Source organism: Aulonocara sp. 'chitande type north' Nkhata Bay, linkage group LG2 (assembly GCF_057382095.1).
Source record: "Aulonocara sp. 'chitande type north' Nkhata Bay isolate Kocher_YH1m ecotype deep benthic linkage group LG2, A_spYH_male_GT1.1, whole genome shotgun sequence".
Classification (NCBI taxonomy): Eukaryota; Metazoa; Chordata; class Actinopteri; order Cichliformes; family Cichlidae; genus Aulonocara; species Aulonocara sp. 'chitande type north' Nkhata Bay.
Genome location: NC_141345.1, coordinates 23,095,353 through 23,122,576, shown reverse-complemented (window position 1 = coordinate 23,122,576; position 27,224 = coordinate 23,095,353). Strand labels below are relative to the sequence as shown.

The 27,224-nt window shown below is 40.5% G+C and overlaps 1 protein-coding gene across 7 annotated transcripts; it reads left to right on the top strand.

Moving 5' to 3' along the window:
• Positions 1-12,901: 12,901 nt before the first annotated feature.
• On the top strand, positions 12,902-26,668 carry LOC147337800 (UDP-N-acetylglucosamine--peptide N-acetylglucosaminyltransferase 110 kDa subunit). 7 transcript variants are annotated; one of them, XM_086311091.1, is made up of 22 exons: positions 12,902-13,255; positions 14,616-14,766; positions 15,454-15,697; positions 15,821-15,889; positions 19,226-19,342; positions 19,435-19,514; positions 19,638-19,833; positions 19,926-20,066; positions 20,163-20,263; positions 20,693-20,846; positions 21,103-21,204; positions 21,323-21,520; positions 21,796-21,954; positions 22,072-22,161; positions 22,324-22,449; positions 22,560-22,730; positions 22,836-22,952; positions 23,059-23,229; positions 23,449-23,601; positions 23,831-24,083; positions 25,218-25,341; positions 25,436-26,668. In XM_086311091.1, exons 1-22 carry the CDS (start codon positions 13,219-13,221, stop codon positions 25,614-25,616), a joined length of 3,135 nt encoding a protein of 1,044 aa, XP_086167217.1. In that variant the 5' UTR covers positions 12,902-13,218; the 3' UTR covers positions 25,617-26,668. The 7 variants fall into 7 exon arrangements, with proteins under 7 accessions (XP_086167217.1, XP_086167207.1, XP_086167190.1 ...); XM_086311081.1 differs by having other exon boundaries at positions 14,586-14,766; positions 21,323-21,502; XM_086311064.1 differs by having other exon boundaries at positions 14,586-14,766.
• The last annotated feature ends 556 nt before the right edge of the window (positions 26,669-27,224 follow it).

Genomic DNA, 27,224 nt, shown 5'->3' with positions numbered 1-27,224 from the left:
CAGTTGTTGTGGGCTGCGTCAACCCAACTTATAGTTCCATTTCTCAGGAGGTGCATGTCAGGTTACGTGGACAGCAGAGGGTTCAGAGGGGTTTGTGGTTATGTCAGATGTTACGGCATAGAAGCCTAAATCAGGTAGATATACATTCAGAGGTAGTTTGAGGGAAGACTGCTTTTAGGCCTAGCTCACTATTTAATTACTTTTGTTTTCAGGTAGATTTTTGGTTTGCAGTGTTAGCCCCTTAATGCTTAGTGTATAGAATAGAACAGAATAGCCCTTTACTGTCAGTATACATGTACAATGAAACTGTGGGTGCTCCACACCAACTGTGCAAGAATAAAGTATAAATAGTAGGACAATAGGAATAAATAACAAACAAGATCATACTTGAAATTTTTTGATTTTTGAAATTTCTGCATCATCAATGTAATTTCCCCCCCCTGAAAAACCTGAATAAACTAAAAAAAAAAGCCAGATGTAGCAAATATGACACAAATAAAAACTCATATGCAAAATCAATATTTAATTGCTTTTTTTAGGCGCTAAAGGGTCAAAGGGTTACCCACATTAACTTCTTGTCTTGCCAACATGGCGATGAGTCCTGCCCTCATGCCTTTCAGAAATATTTTACATGCATTCTCCTATTTAGCACAAGAGGCTGTCTGTGTAAACAGTGGCCTTTTCAGTGCTCTTCAAAAGAAATCGACCACCGTGTTGTTTTTCAGGGTCAGACTGGCTCTCACACGGAGAAACACGGAGGACTTTAATTTTCTCTGATCAAAGTGAGCTGTATAGAGGAAAGGCTTAAACGAGGAATCGAAATGACGTGTTTGAGTCTCAGCTTTAATTCTTGGCCAATTTTCCCACCAGGTGCACTTGGGGAGGGGGGGGGGGGAGTATTGCCAGTACTGCAGGCGATATAATAACACAGTGATGCCATAAAAATAACAGATAAGCTAAGGGTATTCATTAAAGCTAACGGCACTGTAGCCTGTTGTGCAGTGTTGTTGTTTAAAAGAAATGCACTGGTGACGTAATGTTTTTTGTAATTGTTGTTGTGTGATTTGGGAAATCGAGCTGAAAAATTGCACTGTCACATACATTTAAATGACGTACGCACACTCATTCATCCTGTTGTCCACGCTCCACTCCAATTTCCCAGGTGCACCGGGCAGGTCTTAACCAAGCAATGATAATTATGAGCTAGTTGGTTTCTGCATTGTACATCACACAAAGGGGATTTGCTCCAAACTAAGGTCATGCTAAAAAAAAAAAAAAAACAGGCCTGCGCACATTGTACATAAGCCTGGGCGTCTGAATTGCTGGTTATGTCACTACGTCATTTCTTTTTTTCTTCTTTTCCTCTCTCTCTCCATATTAATCATATCAAAAATAGTGGTGTAACAACAGTAACCACAGGCCAAGCAATAATAGTGAAAACTATCATTAAATATAAGGCACATGCAAAATTATTAATAACTAGCATTTATTTCAAGGGTTAAGAAATACTGTTTTCTCTGCACAAGAATGTTTTATCTGGATTCACACACCTTTGGTGCCCTTCTCACTCTGTATGGATTAGCAAATGGTTTGTTTCTGTGGTTATAGACACCCAACCCTAAAAGTCTTTATTCACACTGTTCTTGTACAGCCAGACATGAAAGTCACCCAACCAGACTGCAAACATAACAACAGCTACGCTCTCCATTGTCCCTAAAGCTAAGTGTCTCTCTCTATTTTGTTTTGGACTGAAAATTGCCACACTTCAAAGCAAGTAAGCATTTGGGTCAAAATTTGTTATCAGATTTTCCAAGCTGTTGTTGACATATTAAATTCTCATTTTGAGTTGCTGGAACAGCCGACATCCTTCAGACTTTATTTGGTTGTGTTTCTCTTACTTTGAGCAGAAAAATAATGGCCTTTATCTGGAATAAACATGCTCACTTATTAGCTGATTCCGAGCCAAAACCCATTTCTTGTTGACTCCCCCCCTTGTGGGTGCTGGGCTCTCTTCCAGTGTTGAACTTTCACAGCCTCAACAACAATATGAGAACAGAGACAATAAAAACAAGCATCTGCATTACTTTCTGCACTGAATGTTTTGGATTCAAACAGGAAATCCCACATCTGACACACAATCTGCTGAAAGCTGTCACTATGTCTTGTCATGGCAAATATGTTGAAAGTGAGCTGAAACAAGTTTTCAGAAACCAATCATTTACAGCACAGTACCTACATCTGTCTTTTCAATCAGTCTAATCCAGGGGTAGGCAACTCCTGGCCTTGAGGGCCAGTGTCCTGTAGGTTTTAGATATCACCCTGCATCAACACACCTGAATCAAATGATTAGTTCATTCCCAGGCCTCTGGGGAACTTCAAGACATGTTGCGGAGGTAATTTAGCCATTTGAATCAGCTGTGTTGGATCAAGGACACATCTAAAACCTGCAGGACACCAGCACTCGAGGCCTGGAGTTCCCTACCCCTGGTCTAATCAGTACAACCCATTATTCAGTAACAGGTAGAACCAACTACAGCAATAGCTTTAATTTTTATGTATGACTTTATCACTCTTCATGACAACATTGCTTCAGTTGATGGAGGTTTGTGGGTATTCTCTTAAGTGCCAACTATAGCATTTCAGTCAGGCTGAAGTCTGGCTTTGATTAAGCCATTTCAGCACCTTGATCTTTTGTTTCCTTTTTCAGTAACTTTGCTGTGCTAGGAATCATTGTCCTGTTGCGTGACAATTTCTTCCAAACTTTAGCTGTCAGGCAGATAGCCTCACGTTTGAAACAGTTTTTTCAATGACCACAAGGTACCCAGGTGTCACAAAACGGCCGGAGGCCGAACACCAAAATTCAAACCCAAGGCGGAGGCAGAGTAAAGGGTTTAACAAAGGTTTATTAACTAACACCAAAAAATGACGTGGATTGGATTTAAGGCTTGATACATGGGGCATGAGGGTCTTGGCCAGGGGAGTGGGATAAGCAGGGGACAGGTCCAAGAAAGCAATGGCAGATATACATGCTATACTTTATTTTGATGTGGAAAAACACAGATGTAAAGCATAATATTAATAAGGTTTGCATTAAGGTGAGCCCATTAAGCACTACTATTGTGCAGGCCTCTCTTATAATAGAGATTCGTGCCTTTTAAACCAGTGTAAGCACAGTGGAAAATGTCATTGTCATTATGGTTGGTTTACTTACTGGTGGGGCAACTCTTAAATGAAAAATTGATGTTATTAAAGAAGGAAAGAATAAAAGAAATGTAATTTCTATATGCTACAACACAACACAGCGGACAGAACATTACAAAATGAAAGACAAAGCATTTCTCCAGAAGTTTATTGAGTACGTTTAAATTGTAGATGAAGATGCAATAAACTAGATGTGGTGAGTAATGTTAACTGGATTGGCAGTTAAAGACTTGGAGTCTGCAACTTAGTGGCTACGGTGTCAGAGGTCATCACGCTATCCATTTCCTCAGTGACCTTTGCTTCTGCATCAGCAAGCCCTGACATTTCACCCCAGTTTCCTCCTGGCTGGACCCACCTTCTAGGAGCGGTCTCCAGGGAAGGTTTGAAAGCTGTGCTGAAAGGTTAAAGATCACTCAAGCTAGTAATAGTAAAAGTGGTATTTTAGCACTATTTAAGTGCTATTTTAATACAATGTATATAACTTTAGGTCAGTTTGACTGTGCAAATTACAAAGCGCCCAAACTCAGAACCAGTTTTAAATCCTCAGTATTTTCACTTTTCATTCACACAGTCAGCAAGTAACAAACACGATTCCTGTAATTGTTTGGCGAGAGATAACACAGGATGTAATCCTCTGAATCTGAACAGCTTGCTAATAAATCAAAAGTAAATATATTTGTCTTGCAAGTAAATTACCCCTTTTCTGTGGATGTTAGGGTAACCAAAGTGTGCAAATTCATTGTGCTGGCCTTGCACACAAACAGTAGATTTCACCACTCTCTGCTCTGTTGGTGGCCTTTGTCACAACAGCTGTGTTTCTCTAAAGTTTCTCTGCTCAGTAGAATGACTGGTACAGATGCTTTTCCTAAAATGTTTCACGTTGCATGTGAATAATGAAAGTATAAAATTGATTTTACTGGATGACTCATAGAAGATTTTGGCTTGTCCAATCATGTATGATTTTTTTAACGCAGCACTTGAGGGTGTGTAACTTTGAGTAGATAATGAAATAATCGCTGTCAGCAGGTACTGAGTGTGTCAATTCAAAGTCACAGCAGGGTGTGATCAGTGCAAATCTTCAATGCCAAAAAGCTCTATATTTTATGAACCACACCTGCTCAGTCTTTAATCATCACCTTCACTTAGTTTTCAAGGTAAACGCACGGGTCACTCCCAGTCCAAGATTTGAAGTGTTGTTTTCTGCTGTGGCGTGGCATTTTACAGAAAGCGGTCAGCATAATGAAAATGCTCTTTATCATTACGGTCTCTGTGTTTATGTGTGTGCGCATGTGTTTACAGGGTGAGCAAGTGTGAAATTGTCTTCAGCACATGTTTTATTGTGTTCCATGGCAGGGGCAGTGGAAGCAGCAGTCGACAGGCTGCAGTTACGCCTTTTCCTCCAGACTCTTTCCCTGTTCCTTCCACAGCTGTTGCAGCGGTCCAACCCTTTTCCGACCTATGCCGCATACACACAAAGAAATACTTGGTGCTTGTTGCGTTTGCAAATGCATAAAGAAAGTAAATCCCACTGCATTAAAAAGAAAAAGCAATTGCCTTATAAAACCCTGGCATTTGTAAAGACCTAACACTGAAAGATGTTAGGTTAGAATGACAATATTTGCAAACTATTCAAAAAGTGGCACTCCAATCAAGCTGGCAATGTGGCTCGAAATAAGTCTGTGCATGGTTTCCGCAATAATTCTACGACTGTGTGTTTCACATAAACAGGATATCTAGAGAGGAAAAGCTCAGGGTGGGAAAAGACAGAGGTGGGCTAGGATTAGAAGCACTGAAACAAATGCATGAACAAATAATTGTACAATTGAGAGGAACTACTGAATCACCACACTGAAGAAAAACAATCATACGACTCCAAATGAGAAGATAACTGCAGACTAAACTACTTTCCCAATGAAATACTGCTGGGAGCTGCAAACTGTGATGTTGAGATAAGAACATAATCACTGAAAACCAGCCTTGTGCCACAACTTCTTCTTATTATTATGCAGCTTATCTTCTCAAACCTGGTCTAATCCGTTATTGTGGCACAGTGTGCAGTTACATAACTTGGAACAGCATCAGTAAGATGGAGGAGTTCTCACACACACTGGAAGACCATCATATGATGGGCACAGCAGAGTACAAACGCACAATGCAGTGCAAACAGGTGCAACAAGTCCAGCTGGAAAACAGTGGGCTTCCTCTTAAGCTGCTTAAATGAAGTCAGAAAGTTTCGATCTTTTGATTTTTAGGGCGAACAGTAGCGTATTGTCCCAAAGCATGTCGAGAGGCTGATTTCTACTCGCAGGCGGTGACCCTCTTTCCAGACAAAGTGTTTCCCCTCACCATCACTGACTCACAAGGTAGAGCCTATTACACAACCAACGGGTTGAACGGGGTTAGAACAGGGGAGGTGAATTACTGATGGATGATCCATTTTTCGAGATAAAAGATTTTAACAAAGTGGATGACTTTTGCGTGAGAACGGAGCTCAGCACATGTCCTATTTGCTCGAGGCTGGCTACAAGTCAATTATGCTGTAACTGCCAGTGAAGAGGAAAACCCATTGGAAAGGTCCAGAAGAACTGAGAGAGAGAAACAAGGTTATTATAGTTCGCTAAAACTAAGTTAGAAACTACAAGCTGATTTTAATTTAATTTAATTAAAAATTTAAATAAAAAGTAGACGTCTGAAAAGGAAAAAATGAATGAACATCTTTATTGAGACTCTGGATGTCTTTAAGTCGACTGCTTTCAAAAAGTTTTGTGTTTTTATTGTACTGATATTCCTAAACCTTGCCTCTGACACATGCTCTGCACACAATAACGATTAAAAAGACTAAAACTAACATAGAAAGGAATAAAAGTTGAACTAAAACCAAACACTTTCAAAGAATAAAAACCAAACTGAATCAACAAAATACAAAACTATCATAAGTCTGGAGAGAAACCAACTGCCAGGTCGACCCACCACGTAGCCAGATTATTGCTTTATTTGGTGGAAAAACTGAAGATTTATGAGTATCTTAATCTGCCAACTTTAGGGACTGTACACTCAGTAATTATACGATTAGACTCTGACAGCTTATTTGTGTGTTTTTTATTTTTTTTGTTGGATCTAAGTTCCCATTTGCTTTTAAACAAACAAAGGGATAGGCCGTGACAAGTGTTTTCAGTGGAAATGAGGAAAGAGTTCGAGAAAGAGTAAAGGGTGTGTTTGGAGTTTTGTGCAGCAGAGATTCCTTCTCGGTCATTAATTGCGAGAAATAAACAAACAAAAACTAATTAAAGAGCATAAAACAAAACAATAAAACATAAGAAGTAGATGTAATTGACTCACAAAGTCTTAACAAGCTCATAAAAGTCGAGTGCGTAAAACAGTGCAGAGCACCATCTCCAACTGTTTGATCTAAAGTTGCTACACTGGTTACTAAATGATAGAGAGAATAAAAAATATCAGAAAACCAGCTGTACAATCAACCCCATGTGTACAGGAGAGCCTTTCAGATAGTCCAGGACTGCAGCTAGCCAGGGGGAGTCTCCTCTAATCCTTCCCCACCCCAGACATCTCGTCTCTGGGATTGCATGCCACTCAGTGCACCCTCAGGTGGACCTAAATTAGATCTGGCAACGCCTGGATCAGTCGAGTATTCCATCAAAAGAGACTTTTCATGGTAGCTAAACCCTGGAAAAGTCACATATTCACTCATTAGCCATTTTAAAATATTGTTATTATTAGTCCTACAAAATGCAGGAGATGTGCAAGTTGTGTAGAGAAATGAGAATCTGCATTAGCACGGCTGCTGTTGTCAGTGTTAGAGATTCCCAGAGGGGGAATAAAAACAGGGCTGAAGAAGGTTGTCTGTCAGCCAGTGTTATCGATAGAATAGACTGACAGCTGCTGTCATGAAAAGAGCCGCTGTGTTCTCCACGCTGTCACTCTGCTCCTCACAGAGAAAAGAGGAAGGAGGGACACGGGGAAAGATGAGCTGGCAGTGTGAAACGAGAGCGGTCAGAGAGTCAGAGGGACAACAGGTGATGACTGCAGAGATTTACAGGAGGCATCAGGCAGGTCCCGACACCTTCACAGCAAGCACCGGCTCTAACCTGTCCTATTTCTGTTCTCTGGATGCAGACACAGACAGGGTTAACTTCTAAAATCACTATATAAAAGTACTTATAAGTGTTGGCGTGTGACTTAAATGAGTATGATCTGCCGTTTGTGCTCTTTTTTCCCCCTCTAACCACAAAGAGACACATCTGAGAGATGCCTGTTTGCAGTTTTCCACACGTGCTAACTAACTTTTGATCTAAAAATGAGAAAGCGATGAGTATTAAACCTAACTTGAAACAGAAACAAACAGGCCACAGCAGTGGATTTTTGTGCATTCTTGTTTTGTTGAGACACAGCTTCAAACCGCAAGATGTATGCCTGTAAAACATCAGTCTGCACCAAAAGGTGCCTTAACTAAAGGCTGTGAACATGAATCAAACTACCATTACCTGATGATTAACCATACGAACAGCTTGAAGTCCTATATCTGCCTGCCTATCTGCTAAAGTTTGCTGTTTTTCTAAGCCCATTTCACTTCTTTGGAAATTCGACTCGGACAAAACAGGGAATAAGAATGAATCATTTCAAAATAAACCTTTACATATGTGAAAGCGATTGAACTTTATTTTACTGTGCCAGCATTTTGTTCTGTGTCTTTCTTCTGTCTGTCTTACAGATAGAAAGATGATAGTGACAAATATGTCTAGTGCCTCAGGCCATCTAACCAATAAAAGATAATTTGTGCTTGGCTTCCTCTTTGCCATTGAAAAAAATTGTATTCTGTTTTACTATTACACTCTTCGGCCTCCTTGGGAAGGCCTATGTTAGGCACTGGAGAGGAAAGTTTGTCCGTTATTCGAACCTGGTTACATCAGAAACAGTGTGGTTTTTGTCCTGGTTGAGGAACACTGGACCAGCTTTTGATCCCTTCAAGGATATTTGAGGATGTGTGGGAGTTTGTCCAACCACTCTTCGTGTGGTTTGTGGACTTGTAGAAGGCATTCAATCGCATCCCTCTGAGATACCTTTGGGATGTCCTTTAGGATTATGTGGTGCTCGCCATTGCTACAAGCCATCTGTCTCTGTGCAACTGCTGCAGGAGCCTGCTTTTCATTGGTGGCAATAAGTTTGGCTCATTCACAGTGCGTGTTGGTCACATTTGTCACAGATTCCTTTGATGGTTTCTGCGGACAGAATTTCTACGTGTAGAGATGGGGTGAGGAGTTCAGTAGAGCCGCTACTCCTCCAAATCAAAAGGAGTTAAGTTGTTTCGAACATCTGGCAAGTGTGACTCCTGGTCGCTTCCTGGGTGAGGTGTTTCAGCTATGTCCCACTAGAAGGAGGCCCCAGGGCAGGACACATTGGAGAGATTACATCTTTCTGCTGGTCAATGGATGGATGGATGGATGAATGTTTTTTTATTAGCAATCTTGTGCAGCCATTTGGTTTTTCCCTGATATTTGTGTTCTGTGTGAATTCAGGACTTCTGTCTGGCTCTGTTTCCTTTCTTGCTCGTTGTAGTTTGTAATCAAAGGCAAGTTTAGCAGATGCAGATGGGACATTTATTTGCCTTGATGCAGATTTGTTTTTGGGGTTTTTTGCAGCTTGCTCATTATAGTCAGAATGTTCCTCATAAAATGTAATCATTTTAAAGTGAAATTCAACTTCTTTGTGAACTAACACTTATCGTCAGTGTAAATAGAATATATGAGTTTTGAATTATAATGCCTCAACAACGCTCTTCTTCTTTGAGCTGCTCCCTTTAGGGTTCCCCACAAATAATCATCTCCATCAATCTCATCCTATCCCCAGCATTCTCCTTTGACATACCAGCCCTCTGCACACGCTCCTTCACTACATCCATGAATCCTCTCTATATTCTTCGTCTTTTCCTCCTGCCTTTTGCCATCCTTTGTTCCCTTTAACCACAATCTCACCTCTGCAAATCCCAACTGTCTCAACTTCATCTCTCTACTCTATCTTTGCCATCTCCATCATATCAGCCAGCTCTCTTTCCACTTACCAGCCATTTCCCCTGTATTTAAAGTCCCTAGTCTCACCTCTACACACCTGCCTTCATTTTTCATTTTATGGCAAACACCCTTCCTCCTGATTTATCCAGGATTGGGACTGACATTAGCCGTATACTTGCTACAAGCAAGTATACGGCTATATAGAAAAATATAGAGTCGATATGAGCATAATAGGTACCCGTTTAGCTACGAATAACTGAATGCAACAAAAATATTCAACAAATAAACAAATAACACCAGAGGAAAGCATTCCAAAACACTGCTAATAATGTGGGTCATCAGCTTGTACTGGATCTTATCCAAAAATAAATGGGCTGAAATAATTTAGGCCACTCAATTGGTGGCAGAATTTTCTGGGCTGGTATTTTAGCAGCACAACAGACTCTAAATATCTCCCGGCTTTTCTGTGATTTTGATATCGCCATATCCAAATTGACGTGTGATCGGACCCCTTGCTCTCGGATGCTTCCTAAAATAGCTTGTGTGAAAGCAGGGTCTGTTGTGCGGAGCTGTCACTGACCCTTTCGGCAGGGGAAGATGCGTTCACACTGACTGCCTTCCTTGTGACCGTAGCCTGCACAAAGATAAAGCATGTCACATTCAATCGCCGTAGACACACGGTACCCATGACATCATCCTGTGCACAAGAAGCCGGCGAAGCGGTGTGAAGAGTGAGAGCAAAGCAGAGGAAAGTGAAGAAGAGCACACAAACCAGGCGTCCTGTGCATGCTTTGAGCACACAGAGCAAAACCAACATGGGCAGTGATGTCAGCTGCTTTCCCATAGAGAGGCTATGGGAAAAAACTGGGGTGCAGCCCCCCTTTTTAACATCTTCTAGCATAAATGGCATATTAATCCCTCACATTTAATTGGAAAAGGTAGCATTAAATATGTCACTCAAAGAGTTGTTGTACATAACCACTTAGTTTGAATATAAAATAGTCACTAAATTCTGATGCTGGTTGATGTAAAGCTTTAAAACCATAGAAAGGATTCTTGCAGTTTTGTGAAAAGAGGTAGAACGTCTTAGTAGTGGATTAAGTCACATTTCCAACTACAGACACATGTTCTGGACTTGAGGAAATAAAAGATCTAAAGCACAGTGTCTTAGACCAGTCTGCAAGGCTCAAGAGCTGAATCTGAGATATGGGTTTACAAAGGTTGCCCTCTGTTGGTGATTATGAATCCTGCAGAATAGTTGCACCTAAAAGCTGCATAGCATACAGCCAAGCTGACTGCCTATGCTGAGAAAGGTTTTTGAAAACCAATTTCTATCTTAATTAATTCAAAATTTATGCTAAAACTGCACCTATTGTGTTGGGGAGTCTTGAATTTATTAATTTATTGTATTGAATTTAGAAATAGATGGAACGAAAAAACCCCCAAAAAACCCTGTACACCCCCACCCCTCTTTGTCCCACAATGAAACAATCCCAAACATTAAAGAAATTATATGGCTCACCATTGTCCCTAACAAATATCTGGAATATGTGGAAATTATTTTCCATTCCTTAAATTTTTCTACATTTTCAGCTGATCTGCTCATTAAAGTATGCACAGTTGTACAGTGTAAAGTATTTCCCCCCTTCCTGATTTCTTAGGTTTTTACATATTTCTCACAATCACGTTTCAGATCATCAAACAAATTTTAACATAAGGCAAAGTTAACCTGGTAAATAGAATAAAGAAATTCATTAGTGGAAAAAGTTATCTACCTTCCTCCCCATGATGAACTAAGTGTGATTAACCACATTTATCAAAAATAGTAAGGTCAGTTTCTCCTGCCACACCCAGGTCTCATTACTGGCCTGTTGAATCAAGAAATCACTTAAATAGAACCTATCTCAGAAGTGAAGTTCGCTAAAAGATCTTGAAAAGTAACGCATCATGGAACGATTTAAAGAAACTCGAAAACAGATAAGGAACAGTCACTGACATTTATCAGTCTGGAAAGGTCTGGAAAGCGATTTCTCAGGCAATGCGACTCCAGTGACTCACAGTGAGAGCCATTATCCACAAATAGAGAAAAAATGGAACAGAGGTAAACCTTTGCAGGAGTTGCCGGCCTACCAAAATTACTCCAAGACAGCAACGATGACTCAGCCAGGAAGTCACAAAAAACCCCAAATCAACATTAAAGAACCGCAGGCTTCACACGTCTCAGTTAAGGTCAGAGTTTATGAGTCAACAATAAGAAAGAGAGTTGGGAGAGTTCAAGGAGAAAACCACCGCTGACCAAAAAGAACACAAAGGCTCGTCTCACAAAACATCTTGATGATATATTTAGGAATTTAAGGAAAATAGTCTTCGGACTGAGAAGACAAACAATGAACATTTGGGAACGTTTGAGTCCCGTTATATCTGGCATAAAACTAACACAGTATTTGGTCAAATAGAGCATCACACCAGCAGTCAAACACCGTGGTGGTAGTGTGATGGTCTGAGGCTGCCCCAGCCAACATGTATATATGGGCCCCACCTGGTTTTTGCGTGGGCTGGATGGGTATCATGTGGGCATGGGCTCAAACTGGGCTTTTTGTATGGGGCCTACTTGGGTTTTTCACATTAAACCCATATGGGCAATCCCAAGTGGGCACTTTTAGTAGGTCCAAACATGGGAAACACTTAACTTGGTCCAAAATGGGAAACACACGTAGGGCCCACTTGGGTTTTCCACCTAGGATAGACATGGGCTAACACAGTCATTTAAGGATAGGCTGTTGTTGTGTGCCCCAGGTGGGGCAAAGTGAGGTAATCAACTTTGCTGCTGCAGGACCCGGACGACTTACCGTAATTGATGGAACTTTGAATTCTGCTCTCTACCAGAAAATCCTGAAGGAAAATGTCTGGCTAGCACTTCATGCCCTGAAGCCCAAGCCTGTTTGGATTATGAGTGGTACAATGATACAAAACACACCAAGTCCACTTCTAAATGACTTAAAAAACAGGAAAAACAAAAACAGAAGCAAAATAAAGATATTTTAGTGGCTTAGTCAAAGTCTGCATTAAAAACAGGTTCGAGGGCAATTACTTTTTCACAAATTGGGATTTATAAATCATAATTTATCTCATTAATCTGTGTTTAATATTAAACTTTGCTTGGTGATCTGAATGATCTGTGACAACTAGTTCTTGAATTGTATATTAGTTAACATCACTACCACTTCAGTTTTTGCGCCTGTTTTATCTGCATAGCAGAGCCGCGTAGATCTCCAGCTGTGCATTGCATAACTTAAACAGAATCCACCCACTGTTATTTAATGTCGGTGTCTCACATTATTCTCGTGTGGCTGTGGTAACACGTTACAATCCACAGACGATCTGCCTCGTGAATCTTAAAACCGGTTCTCTGCTGGCTTTTTCCGTTTGCACTCCGTCTCACTGCACCAATGTGTTCTTCCGCGCAGCATCGTTCCTAATATGTTTTTTTTAAACTTTAGTAAATAAAGAAATAACACGCGATAAAAGGAGAAAAATGTAATCACAAATCTTCTGAAATATTTTTACATCGCTACGTGCGATATTTATTACAGTTTTACACACGTGTCTCGGTAACGGCGGTGAACGGATCTAGTTTATCTCAAAAACGAGTTCCACCCATCTCGCCATTTTATGATCCACTGCTGCTTTGTTGGGAAGGGGAAGCTAGCAAGAGCCATTAAACCAACAGCACGTAACATGTTAGCTTAAAAACGAGCTCTTAACAGCAAGACAATTGATTGGGTATTAGCCAGCTGATACTAACCACTGCGAGATCTACATTTGTCGCTTTAGGGGAAAAAGAAACATACGTTAGGACATTAGTTTAGCTAACTCTGCATAGCTATTGGGGCAACGTGTTTTCTGCTTGTCGCAATTTTTTTTTCTCTGAGATTGTTATCTGCTAGAGGACACATTGACGACCACCGTGCAAGACTCGAAGACCGAGGAGATGGCGAGCTCAGTGGGAAACGTGGCCGACAGCACAGGTTTGCTGTTTTTATGCAAGTAATTCTACACAGAAGGCAACAAGGCAAGCTTCAAAGACTGTGTCCTTGTGTAGGTTTTTCCCCCCTAGATGCGATCGAGCTAGTATCTAACAAATAGACCTTAAAAAAAAGAAAATAGGTAAACTATTTTAACCCTGTTTTTATTTATTAAATTTGTCTTTTGTCCAACGTGGAAGAACATGTTAGTAATAGCAACGCGGGCTCAAATTTCTACCTCGTATCGCGACAATAAAAGCCCTAAAGCTAACATTAGCGTAATTTAGCTTTTAGCACAGGTTTGCGTCGAAGTAGCCGCAAATTGTCTACTAGTCACACTTTAACGCAGACGAATAAGCATTCCACGAAGGTGCTTTAGCGGTTTGCTCGGGGTATACCATTTGTGTTTCATTGATTTCATGTTTAAGGGTCGCTGTGAAAGCTAAGTCAGCACAAAGGGGCTTGAAGATGTCTTTGAAATTTGTTACCGGGGGGCCTTGCTACTGAAGTCTGGCCTGTGTCTACCGCTTAGCACAGATAGCCTTTAGGCAAATGGTAGCATTATCCCAAAGGTTATCGGCGATACTGATACCAGAACGGTTCTGAAACCCGGTATTTTCGCGCATTGACTGGTGGTTTAAGCATTTTAAGCTATACTCTTTCCACAAGTAATGTTACGTAAGTGTCATGACCGCTTGAGCAAACCGGATCTACTGCATTATTAGCCCTGCAGTAAAAGTTTAGCTATATGATGCGGCTTTGTTTTCTCAGCCCCACCTTTGAATAACTAGTTTGTTTTGTTGGAGCAGAGCGTTCTGATGTGTTCACTACCGCTTCAGATATATACATATATATATATACACACACACACACACACACACACACACACACACACACACACATATAAAAATTGTATTAGAATAAGTTACAATAAAGTAATCTGGTGTTTCATAAAAGTACATATTTGATATGATAAATTACTAAACATCCAAAATGTGTTATGGAGAGTTTTTGCCAGAACCTCTCACACCTGTTTCATCCATCTGCTTGCCTGTTTTCCCATCACACACATTATTTTCCTCCATTTTTTTTTATTTGTTAGACTTTATTGTGACTCCTACCCACACAATAAGATGTAAAATCCCCAAATGTGTATCATGAGTCCCCCCCCTTTTATTTTGAGTTCAAATTGTGTTAGTCACTCTTCTTAAATTAAAGCATTTGTCTTATTTTCCTCTTTAAAAAAATTCTGTTATCATTTGTCTGATTTTAATTTTTTCCATCACCTCTAACGTGTCGTTTTCCCCCTCCTTGGCTTATGTTGGTGCTCCAGAACCAACAAAACGTATGCTTTCCTTCCAAGGGTTGGCTGAGCTGGCGCACCGGGAGTATCAGTCAGGGGATTTTGAGGCAGCTGAGCGCCACTGCATGCAGCTGTGGAGGCAGGAGCCTGATAACACAGGCGTGCTGTTGCTCCTGTCCTCCATCCACTTCCAGTGCCGAAGACTCGACAGGTGAGGTGTTGGGGGGGTGGAAAAGCACACTGGGCATGTGAGCAGTAGCAGAGGAAAATGGGTCGTCTTGGCTTTGAGTGCACACACTGGGGAGTCCTGTGGAGCAGCTGGGCTGTCTTGTGCAAATCCTGTTATGTGGTTTAACTTGGGTTTTGTGCATTTCTGGTGGTTGGAGTGTAACCTTTCTTTTCAGGTGCTTGGGTCTTTCAAGTAATATGATCTAAAGGCTTTTTCACTCATTTCAAATCCTTAAATGTGGACAATGCCAGTATCATTACAGCCTTGTAATGCTGTTGAATTTGGTATTTAACCATAATACAAATGCTAAACTTGTATGCTTTTGTTGTTTACCCCAAAAACTGTTGGTTAGTAAAAATGTTCCATGACAGCTCACAGGATCAAATTGAATATGGTGATCATCTTCGTGGTATTTTCATCATAACTTATTTTGGGCTGTACTGCCTGCATGTTTGCATAGTAGACATTTGAATAAAAAGTTTTGCTCAGGTGCTGAGGCTCATGTTAATGTGTCTTGATATTTGGGATTTTCATCATATTTGACAATGCATCTTAAACTAATTTTCTGTTCTTTAACATCTTGGGCCTTGCTGTTGTTTCTACACAGCAGTTTGAACCAACTGTGTCAGCTCTGGAGTGTAATAGTTTGTGCATAATCTTTCCTTGCAGGTCTGCTCATTTCAGTACCTTGGCCATCAAGCAGAACCCAATGTTGGCTGAGGCCTACTCCAACCTGGGGAATGTGTACAAGGAGCGTGGGCAGCTGCAGGAGGCAATAGAGCATTATCGCCATGCTCTGAGACTCAAGCCAGATTTTATTGACGGGTACATCAACTTGGCTGCAGCTCTGGTGGCCGCAGGAGATATGGAGGGAGCCGTGCAGGCTTATGTCTCCGCATTACAATACAACCCAGTGAGTTAATTTATATTTTTTTCTAAATTGTATGTGTCAATGCCCTATACATTTATTTAGTTGGAATAGCCACAAATAGGCTGTTTATAGAATTATTATTATTTTTTTTTTCCATCTTCACAGGATCTATATTGTGTGCGCAGTGACTTGGGGAATTTGCTTAAAGCCCTCGGGCGTTTGGAAGAGGCCAAGGTATGTTACAGCGCGTTGGCGTATACTTAGATGTGGCGTTTGTATTTTTGTTGTAGATCTTTTTTTCTTTCTTTCTTTTTTCCTCCTTGTCCATCAATTTTGTTTTTAGTGTCACTCACTAAGACCATAGATGTTTTTTTTTTTTTTTTTCTCCGCTTTGACATTTTTAAAGCAGTCTTACTATTCAACCCACTTATGTGAAGGACAGAAAATGGAAGCATCTCCTCATTTTTCAGAGTTGCAGTTAGCTTCTTATCCCCTTATTTTAAACCTTTTTGAAGTACTGGACTGTAATGGGTTAACACCCATATGTGGAAATCAGGTTTTCTGAATTTCTTTAAAAAAAAAACAAAGCAATACACATACTGTTTTGTTTTTTTGTTTTTTAGACAGCTTACATTTAAAAAAAAAAAAATTATAATAAAAAATTTTTAGTGTACACATTACATTCGTCTCTACCCTATATCACTTTTAGTCCCAATGTCCTTTGCTTTACACAGACCTCTTATCAGAGATCAGTCCCTTTCCCTTTCAGGAAGAAAGGCTGGAGTTTCAAAATTCACACAGCTGAACTAACCTCAGCCCCATGCATTTCCATAAAGTTGACTTTGGAGGAAAAACGCTGGCTCGGTCTTTGAAGAAATTATGAACTGATGAAAAGTTAGTTTATCTTTGCAGTGCAAAAGATAAGATGGTTTCTAACCTAACTACTATACTCCTGTATTGTTTTTCTTTCAAGTGCCCTTATGACAGGTTCTTCTCAGTTTGCTGTCAGTTTGGGGGTGCTACACTTCAATTTATCACTTTTAAATGTATCTATATTCTTGGGGGGGGGGGTTACCTGAATTGGGTTAAATTTGTGATTATGGAGTTGTCTTGCTGGTTACAGGCCATCTTATTTCGTGCTAGAGGGGGGTAAAGGAGTGGGGAGGAGCATCAGGGAGTCACAAGCTCCCCAGCTCTGTCGCTCCGCCCCCCCGCGCGCTTGCTGAGGATTGGTGGAGTGGGCGCGCTCAAAGCTGTCTTCCTGACCCTTCAGTTTGATTTAATCAGTGCTTGAGCACATTCCCAACAGTGCCTTTCCGCACATATACATCAATTTTTGGATCCACTTGATGGATTTTATCCAGCTGGTTATCTCTTCAGATATCCACTGCTTTTAAATTGTTAACTGAACATATGGATTTAAGAGCAGTCATTCTCACATGCCTTAAAGTGGCACAAATGCTGTCAGGCAGACAGCTTACCATCGGTACTCCACCGCCTGCGTCAGATGCTGGGTTAGAAAGACAGAAGCACGCGCAACAGCGATGACCTCTTTATTTCAGAGCTGTGGAGGCTTCTAGATACAAATAATTAAACCACAGACTTTTCTCCATTGGCCAGGACTCAAGAAAGCAGGCCAGGATAAAGAAATCAAAGTTCTATAAATATTTCATGAAAATGCAAAAAAAGAAAAGCCATGATTAATACTTCTTCCCTTTTTTCTTCAAATATGTAATATTATTCCCAAAGAAATGGGATCAGTTCATTTGGGCAAGATCAAGCCAGTAACTGCCCTCCTGTTCTGTGATTGTAAAAACTGAATTGAGAATTTACTGGAAGCTTGACTTTCCCTGGTACTGCACAGATCAAAGCCTTTCTTCCCTCCCAGTTACCCCTAAAGCATTCCTTTTGTTTTCTTTGAAATGAAACATTCATTTGCATGAATGAAAACTAAGGCTAGTATTATAGTTTTTGTTTGTTATTTGGACAAAAGTGCTTTTTTATTTTTATTTCCATATTTAAAAAAAAATGTATTGTTTGAGAACTTTTACTAACGATCTTGTTTTCTGATTTTTGTCTCTTTTGGTTTTTCCACAACTGATATTGTTATTTAGAAGGTTTCAGGTGGGTGACACTATTCCTGCGTAGGTGCCTGGCGGAAAGGAACACTAGGGCAGCCTCAGTCCTCTCCTCTTCTTCCAGCCAGCTGCGACCACCACTCTGACAAAGTCCAAAAATATGGTAACGGGTTTGTAACTGCCAACAAAAGAAAAACCACCTTACTTCATGCTTGAGCTCCTCTGTCTTGTGGCTTCCTTTTGAAGAGCAAAAGAAAAAAGTAAAAAATAATAATAGTAGTAGTAATAATAATAGTAGAGCATTACAGTAAGCATTTCTTAAAATATGCTATACTAATTACCCAACTTTATATTATGTAAAAAAAGAAACTTGGTTTTGGAAGCATTAATCATGAAAAACAAGTAAGAACCCTCTAACTCTTACATTTTGGTTATTTTTTTCCTGTTTTGTTTTGATTTCCCTTCTTTATTTGGAGTTGCAGCGTTCTGATGATCATGCAGATAGTGCGCTGTGAGTCTGCAGTAACGCAGGGGCTGCGCAGCGATATCTTCCAAGCAACCAAAAAGGCGGAAAGCGCAAGCGTGCGGCTCCCCCATACCCTTCATTCCCTTTGGCCTGTTAGTTGTGGACCTCCCCCCTCTTGCAACCAGCCTGGTTGCCAAGTGCCCCTAAATTTCAAGTGTAATTGGCTTATGACAAAACCAAAGACAACGTTTTGTGACAAATGGCAGTGTAATTATCTTAGCATTTAACCGCTGCCTTTCTCTGTATTCAGAGCCATTTTGTGGGTGCCGAGTGTGTGCCAGTCTGGTGTTGCAAGTGTTCTGTCAGGGGTTGTTGGTCTGCAGCTGTTTCACGTGGCCATTCAGCAAGCGTAGCGGCGCAATAAGAACCTTTGCCAGGAGCAAGGTCATGCAAAGAGCATAATATGGTGCACAGGCGTGGTGACCCACGCAGCGCGCTCGTGTTTCTTGCGCATGCATTACAGGGACTTTCACCTGCACAAAATGCCCAGCATCCCAGGTTGTGAGATGCCTTGCTAACATCAAATAGAGATTTCATGCAGTTTGTTTGTTGGTACTTTAAATTTTAATAAAAATTGTTATTAGGGTGGGCAGACAGCAGATTTTACTGGCTCTAGTAACCACTACATTTGGTAAGGATGTGGTCATAACTGGAGGATGAGGGCCTATGTGTGGGTGTCGGTTGGATCCGCGCAGCGTAGGAAAAAGCATTGCAGCTTTGCGCGGCAGACTTGTGCGCAGGCGAGCCCATGCTGTAGACTCACTTTTTGCCATCATGGAGAATGGTCACTAATTTTGCTTTCTCTTGCTTTTTGTTTTCTCTTTTGCTTTTATTCTCAATCTCTCTTTTTTTTTTTTTTTTTTTTAATTTATTTTTTTATCAAACCCTCCCCCCCACCTTCTATGCACTATACCTCTCCCATTCTACCTCTTCTCCTTTCCTGTGGTTATTTTAAACCCATTGAAGGCTTGTTACCTGAAAGCCATTGAGACTCAGCCCAACTTTGCCGTGGCTTGGAGCAACTTGGGCTGTGTGTTCAATGCCCAGGGAGAGATATGGCTGGCCATACACCATTTTGAAAAGGTCAGTTGCATAGTTTTTTGTAACATTAATCAAACTATATTATGAGACACCTTAACAGTATCAAATATAAAGTCTTTTTCCTTGGTTTTTAGGCAGTGACACTGGATCCAAATTTCCTTGATGCATACATCAATTTAGGCAATGTTTTGAAGGAAGCCCGCATCTTTGACAGGTGAGTCTAAATCATGACAGATTTTTGCATCTGCTTGTGGGTTTTTTGTTTTTAGGTTGTAGCATACATCATTTCATTTTAAATGTTTGCAGAATATTCATAACTTTTATTCACATCTTCCAGAGCTGTGGCTGGATACTTGAGAGCCCTGAGTCTGAGCCCCAATCATGCTGTTGTCCATGGAAATCTGGCCTGTGTCTACTATGAGCAGGGCCTCATTGACCTTGCTATTGACACCTACCGCCGTGCTATTGAATTGCAGCCCCACTTTCCTGATGCCTACTGCAATTTGGCAAACGCTCTAAAGGAGAAAGGAAATGTAATGTGTTTTTTGTCTCGAATCTTGAGTACCTCTGAGGTCATTAAACACTTGCTGAGTTTTTACTGACTGAGTTCTATTTTCCCTAACAGGTGTCTGAAGCCGAAGAGTGCTACAACACAGCTTTGCGTTTGTGTCCAACTCATGCCGACTCCCTTAACAACTTGGCCAATATCAAGCGTGAGCAGGGCTACATCGAGGAAGCTGTTCAGCTCTACAGAAAAGCCTTAGAGGTGGGTTTAACATTGTCAAGATTAACAGATTTGAAATATTCACTTTTACAGTAAAAATGATCATGTGGTGATACTTATTCAAACTTTATTCATCAGGTGTTCCCAGAGTTTGCAGCAGCTCACTCTAACTTGGCCAGTGTGTTGCAGCAGCAGGGAAAACTGCAGGAAGCCCTCATGCACTACAAAGAGGCAATCAGGTTTGTAAATGAATGCTGGAGACAACTGTGGACTTTGAGTTTATGCCTGAAATTAGCTTTCTTTTTCTTTGTTGGGCTCATGTTTAATCACTCCTGTCACTTTTCTAAAGTGAGAATAGCTGTCTTAGTTCAGACATGTTACTGATCTACTAACTTTAAATGGATGTTTGATTTGTAGCATTCCTAAAAGTCCCGTTGGCAACATTTACCGAAAAAGCTGCTATCTTAATAACTGCTGCTAAATAACTTAAAGTTTGTACATGAAAATAGAGCAGTAAGTATACTGTGAAGCCACCTGAGTGTTGCCAGATATGAGTGAAAAATTAAATCCATTAATTTCTCTCCTGTGACACTCCTATGATTATTTACTTTTGTGTAAAAAGACCTGACAGCTGAGTAATTTTGTTATGTGGTCTGTTTGAATTTCAGAATCAGCCCCACATTTGCTGATGCCTACTCAAACATGGGGAATACACTAAAAGAAATGCAAGATGTTCAGGGAGCTCTGCAGTGTTATACTCGTGCCATCCAGATCAACCCCGCCTTTGCTGATGCTCACAGCAATTTAGCCTCAATCCATAAGGTAGGAATATTTCTTAATTTTACTCTTCATATGCTCTCTCTAGATGATAGATAGATATAGCACTTCACTATTAGATTATCCACCTCCAGGTTGCTTCTGATGTTGCTTTTCACATTAAATTAGTAAATTTAAAGATGTATTTTCACACAAACCTAATTAAAAATTGAGCAATGGATACCTGAGTTAGCACCCGTTTGTTAGTTGAGTATGCCTTTTGGAGTTTTAATTTTTATGTTTGTATTTATTTTATTTTTAGGATTCTGGAAACATCCCAGAGGCTATTGCATCTTATCGCACAGCCTTGAAACTGAAGCCTGACTTCCCTGATGCTTACTGCAACTTGGCACACTGCCTACAGGTGTTCATCTGCTGTTATACTGCATCTTTCTATTTTTTATTTTTTTTTACTTCTGCTGTTATCAAAACAAATTTTCTGACTACTTTTTGTTGTTGTTTTTGCCCCCCCACTTTTTCAGATTGTGTGTGACTGGACAGATTATGATGAGCGGATGAAAAAGCTTGTGAGCATTGTGGCAGACCAACTGGAGAAGAACCGCTTGCCCTCAGTGCACCCACACCACAGCATGCTGTATCCGCTCTCTCACAGCTTCCGCAAGGCCATTGCTGAGCGCCACGGAAACCTTTGCCTGGACAAGGTAGACAAAATGATCAAAGCAAGTAAAGCTTTAATATATATTTTGGGAGGGTGGAAGGTGGCTGGTGATGGAAGTGCCTGCAGGGTATGGGGAAGGTAAGGGGGGTGGGCAAGGTACTGGGTATAAAGAAGTAGAGAAGCTGGTGGTGAGTGGGTCGCTTGGAGTGATGAAGGTATAGGGGGTAAGAAATGATTTTTGGGCAAACAAATTTTTATGTTGTCAGTCAAACATCTGCCATGTAGACTTTACTGTCCTACTGTACACGTATTCTTATAACATTACTTACTCCACAGATTAATGCACTGCACAAACCGGCTTACGAGCATCCCAAGGATCTGAAAGCTAGCGGTGGACGTCTGCGCATTGGATATGTAAGCTCTGACTTTGGCAACCATCCAACCTCCCACCTGATGCAGTCCATTCCTGGAATGCACAATCCTGAAAAATTTGAGGTAATTTCAACTCTGAATTGGTTTTTATGGTTTAAAAAAAAACGGTGCTTATTACACTCTGCAATGTATTGACACAGTGTTGACTAAAGTCTTAATTTTGTTTTCCTTACCCTAAAGGTGTTTTGCTATGCACTCAGCCCTGATGATAGTACCAATTTCCGTGTGAAAGTGGTCGCTGAAGCTCATCATTTCACAGACCTCTCACAGGTAACTCGTAACATGTTGTTTCCTCAACAGTATCTTTCTATTTATAACACATCAACCTTGAGCATTTCTATTTTTAACTTGGAAGTCATTTCAACCATTGTGCTGTCAGATGCAATGTCAGGAACTCTAGCCATTTACATAAACTGTAATTTTTGTCTCCAGATACCTTGCAATGGCAAGGCAGCTGATCGTATTCACCAGGATGGAATCAACATTCTAGTGAATATGAATGGATACACCAAGGGAGCAAGAAATGAGCTCTTCGCCCTCCGCCCTGCCCCTGTTCAGGTAAGCCTTACATGTAAATTGTTAGCCTGTCTAGGGGATAGCTATATTTCTGCTTGTGCAATATACTGACCGTGAAAACGCACAGCTAACAATTTCTACCTATTCAATAGGCTATGTGGCTAGGTTACCCTGGAACCAGCGGAGCTCCCTTCATGGACTACATCATCACAGACAAGGAGACATCGCCTACAGAAGTGGCTGAGCAGTACTCAGAGAAACTTGCCTACATGCCCAATACCTTCTTCATTGGAGACCATGCCAACATGTTCCCTCACCTCAAGGTTTGTCCAGCCTTACAATGCTGCAGATTGATTCTATGAGCTGTCTTGTTTTCCTAAAATTTTACTTTCACTGTTGTTGTAACTTTATTTATTTTTGACCAACAGAAAAAGGCAGTGATTGATTTCAAGTCTAACGGGCACATCTTTGACAACCGCATCGTTCTTAATGGTATTGATCTGAAGGCCTTCTTGGACAGTCTGCCCGATGTCAAAGTGATAAAGGTGAGTAAGGAAAAATATCCAGAAACTTTATTAAAACAGATGTTTAATCTGAAACAATAATTCTGATTATTGATGAACATGTTTTATTTATTTTTTAATCGACCAGATGAAGTGTGACAACAACCAGGAATCTACTTGTGACACAAATGGAGCCCTGTCCATGCCTGTAATTCCCATGAACACAGCAGCTGAAGCAATCATCAACATGATCAATCAAGGCCAAATCCAGGTCACAATCAATGGCTTCACTGTCAGCAATGGCCTAGCCACCACACAGGTAAGAGTCACTATTAGACGTACACACTTTGGCCACTTTTGCTTCATGTAAACACACTGTCTGGACACCCTGGTCACGTTCCCATATATTGTCACATGCTGCTTCTTTTTACAGAAGTATTTTAGTCAATGTTCCCTCATTTAGGAGGGACTTTAAAACAAAACACTTTAAAACAAATGTAAGCGTTAAGGCCGCAATATTTTCATTCCTCATGTTTAGATCAGTAACAAAGCTGCAACTGGGGAGGAGGTGCCACGCACGATTGTTGTAACAACTCGTTCTCAGTATGGTCTCCCAGAGGACTCCATTGTCTACTGCAACTTCAACCAGCTCTACAAGATTGATCCACCTACTCTCCAGATGTGGGTCAATGTAAGTTTGGACTGTCCTTATTATTAATGAACTGGAGTTCCTTTAACTAAGAAATTCTGTTTAAGGGCGTTTCAAAGAGTGTGTGTGTGTGTGTGTGTGTGTGTGTGTGTGTGTGTGTGTGTGTGTACACACGTGTGTGTGTGTGTGTGTGTGTGTGTGTACGTGTGTGTGTGTGTGTGTGTGTGTATAAAAATAAATAATCAATCTCTTAACATTTGTCTTGTTGCAGATCCTAAAGCGCGTGCCCAACAGCGTATTGTGGCTTCTTCGCTTCCCTGCAGTTGGTGAGCCCAACATCCAGCAGTATGCTCAGAACATGGGTCTGCCAGGCTCTCGGATCATTTTTTCTCCTGTGGCCCCCAAGGAGGAGCATGTGAGAAGGGGCCAGCTTGCTGATGTGTGCCTAGACACTCCTCTGTGCAACGGTCATACCACAGGCATGGATGTTCTCTGGGCTGGAACACCCATGGTTACTATGCCTGGTGAGCAGAGTTTTCAGGAATAGGCTTGGCTACCAATTAGGGCTGCCACAAACGATTATTTTGATAGTCGATTAGTCACGTATTATTTTTGCGATTAGTCGACTAATCAGATCATGCATCCATTGGACGTAAACGTACAGCTTGGTGCACCAGCATGCATCTGCTCTTATAACTATCATTAGCTTACAGCTTTAAGTGTTTAAGGTATGTGCTAACTAAAAATGAAGACAAGATGATAGTTTATTAAATTGTAATGAAATTTGCAGATTGTTTCGGTGAAGTTTAATAAACTCCTTGCTATCTAAAATATAACGGGACACCGGAGTATATTCTCGAGCATGTTACACTTCTGATAATCAGCTGTCTGCTTGACGTTTATTCAGCTGTGTAAAAACTATAACTTTAATCTCAGCCAAACCGATTTACTCAGGAACAAATAAAATACTAAAAAAAGCCAAACAGTAACATTTTTAAGTTATCTAAGTGACTTATATATGTTTAACCTGAGTAGCGAAAGACGGCGGTGGGTTTGAAAACTATTTGCCCGGAGTCAGGGGTTCTCACCGGCTCTAGTGAGCTTTGCCCCCGGCTAGCTATCGAGCTAGTGGGTAACGGACATCAGAGCGCTTTTCAAAATATGTGGTGTCTTGATAAACTGAGCAGATATTTGAGGTTTGCACAGCTACATTCTCGCCTGAAAATGTTAAACGTTTATTTTGTGACCTAGAAAGAATAAGAGTAATATTAAAACTAACTAGCTGCCGCCACTGTTGGAAATTGAGCCGGGCTGCTCTAATTCTGGGACAAAGCTACTTCTTCGGGGTTTTCCTTGTACATGCAGTGCTGCCATCTTTAGTTTCATTCTGTTATTACACTCTTAAATCCTACTACTTATTCCTGCATCTTTTGGGATCTTACAAAGCTTCAAACGACATGTCGACTATCACATCAGTCGTCGACTATTTTGATAGTCGACATAATTGTGACTAGTCGACTAATTGTGGCAGCCCTACTACCAATTGTTGCCATAACACAAGTTGAATAATTAACAGATTTTAAAAAATATAAAAACATGACCATGAGGAGAATGTTAATTGAAACCTGTTTTCTTTTAAAATATTGACACCACTGTAGGTGAGACTCTTGCATCCCGTGTGGCTGCCTCACAACTCAACTGTCTGGGCTGCCCTGATCTAATAGCTCAAAGCCGCCAGGACTATGAGGACATAGCAGTCAAACTGGGCTCCGACATGGAATAGTAAGTAGATGTTTATCCTAAACACTTAATTTTATTTATTTTTAAAACATCCTTTGTCACCTGCGAACTCTGATTACTCGCCCTCCTCCTATAGCCTGAAGATGGTCCGAGCGCGTGTTTGGAAGCAGAGAATTTGCAGCCCTCTTTTCAACACCAAGCAGTACACAATGGACCTGGAGAGGCTCTATCTGCAGATGTGGGAGCACCACAGTAATGGCAACAAGCCAGATCACTTGGTCAAACACCAGGCAGTAGAGGCTAGTGAAAATGCTTGAACTGGAAGCATGCAGAATTATTTTCCCCTTTCCCCCAGCCATTTTAAACCCCCATCAGCACCATAGTTTGAATGGTCCGTTTCCACTCCAGCCCCTTGTCGAACTTTTGTCTGTATCACTCTCCTTTGCTATTAATGGGACTCTTGTTTTCAAGGAGCCTACACATGTTCACATTTATATCCCATTTACACTGATCATTGCCTCACATCTGCATCTACTGAGCCAGATTGATCCTGAGACATTCAGGCAACTCTTCTGAGACTCTTGTCCTAAAACACAGTATAGGTATTTGGTGAGCATGAAAGGATTGTGAATGCCTGGCTTCTTTTTTTTTTTTTTTTTTTTTTTTTTTTTTCTCCCTCTTTCCCTTTTTTGGTACTTGGATCGATGGATTTACTTTCTTCTGTCATTGTGCATATGGGACTAAGTGCAGCTTGTGGAGAGAATTTCCAGCCGTCATTACTTGTTGATCTATTTATAAATGGATTAAGAGTGTTGTGTGTTTTAAAAATGACATTGTTGCACCATGGAAATTGTACCTGACATGTTTCATCAGCTTTAACATGCAATTATAAAATATAAATTGCTGCAACTCTTTAGTTTTTTTTTTTTTTTTTGTTTTTTTTTTTTAAAAGCTCCTCTCACATACCTGCAGAAGTAGGTGTTCTAAGTTTCTGAAAACATGACAAAATGAGAACTTCTGAATGCCAACTTCATTAAGCAAGGACTGTTTATTACAAGGACTATTTATTATCAGGACTATTATCAGTTCTCAACATGTTCATAAGACTGGACAAATCTAGAAAAAGCAACTCCTGTTAAGTCAGCGGGGAAGACCTAAATGTAATTTTAGATTACATACCTTATACATATTTTTTTTTTTTTTTTTTTTTGGTTTGTTTTTTAAAATCACACAAACCTGAAGCAGGCGGGTAAGTATTTCTAAGCAAATTTTCTTTTTTTTTTTCTTTTCTTTTTTTTAATTGTCTGTTTACCTTTATGCTGTCAACGATGCCATGAGGCACTATATATAATAAATATTGAGATGGCAATCACTTTGTATGGTGTTTTGTACTCGATGGTAAAGCCGGTGAAAAACTGAAACCCTACCCCCTTTGTTTCTTAAATCCTCATCAGTGTGCGGTCAGCAGCTCACAGCACCTTGTTAAACTTGGCAGATTTATGTACTTGTATTCAGCTGTGCCTTTCTGGGTCCATTGGAGTCTGCTGACAAAATGAAAACACATTTCCTGTGCCGAAATCTTCAAACAATATTGGCGTTTATGGAAGTGTTTAAAATAAATAAATAAATAACAAGTCCTGCATTCACAAGTATACCAGTCCCACAACCAGGTGGAAGAAGAAATTCAGTGAAAAACCAAATGGCTGACTTTTATTTTTTTTATTTTATTTCCCCCCCCCATGTTTTTATTTAACATTAGTGGTAACAATTGAACAATTTCCTCTGGATATTTATGTTACATGCACTTAATACAAGTTACCAATGCTTTTTCTCATTGTCATTGGAGTTCAAGTATGGATCTCCTTTAAATGCCATTTGCTTTGCTAACTTGTGTCAGTAATATAATCTGCATACTTGTGCATGAT

Bases quoted from the DNA above. Each gene is read 5' to 3' on its own strand.
- LOC147337800 (XM_086311064.1), top strand. From the start codon at position 13,219: ATGGCGAGCTCAGTGGGAAACGTGGCCGACAGCACAG. The intron at 20,847-21,102 runs GTAGGAATATTT...TTTTATTTTTAG, and splicing joins ATTTAGCCTCAATCCATAAG to GATTCTGGAAACATCCCAGA. The intron at 23,602-23,830 runs GTAAGTTTGGAC...GTCTTGTTGCAG, and splicing joins CTCTCCAGATGTGGGTCAAT to ATCCTAAAGCGCGTGCCCAA.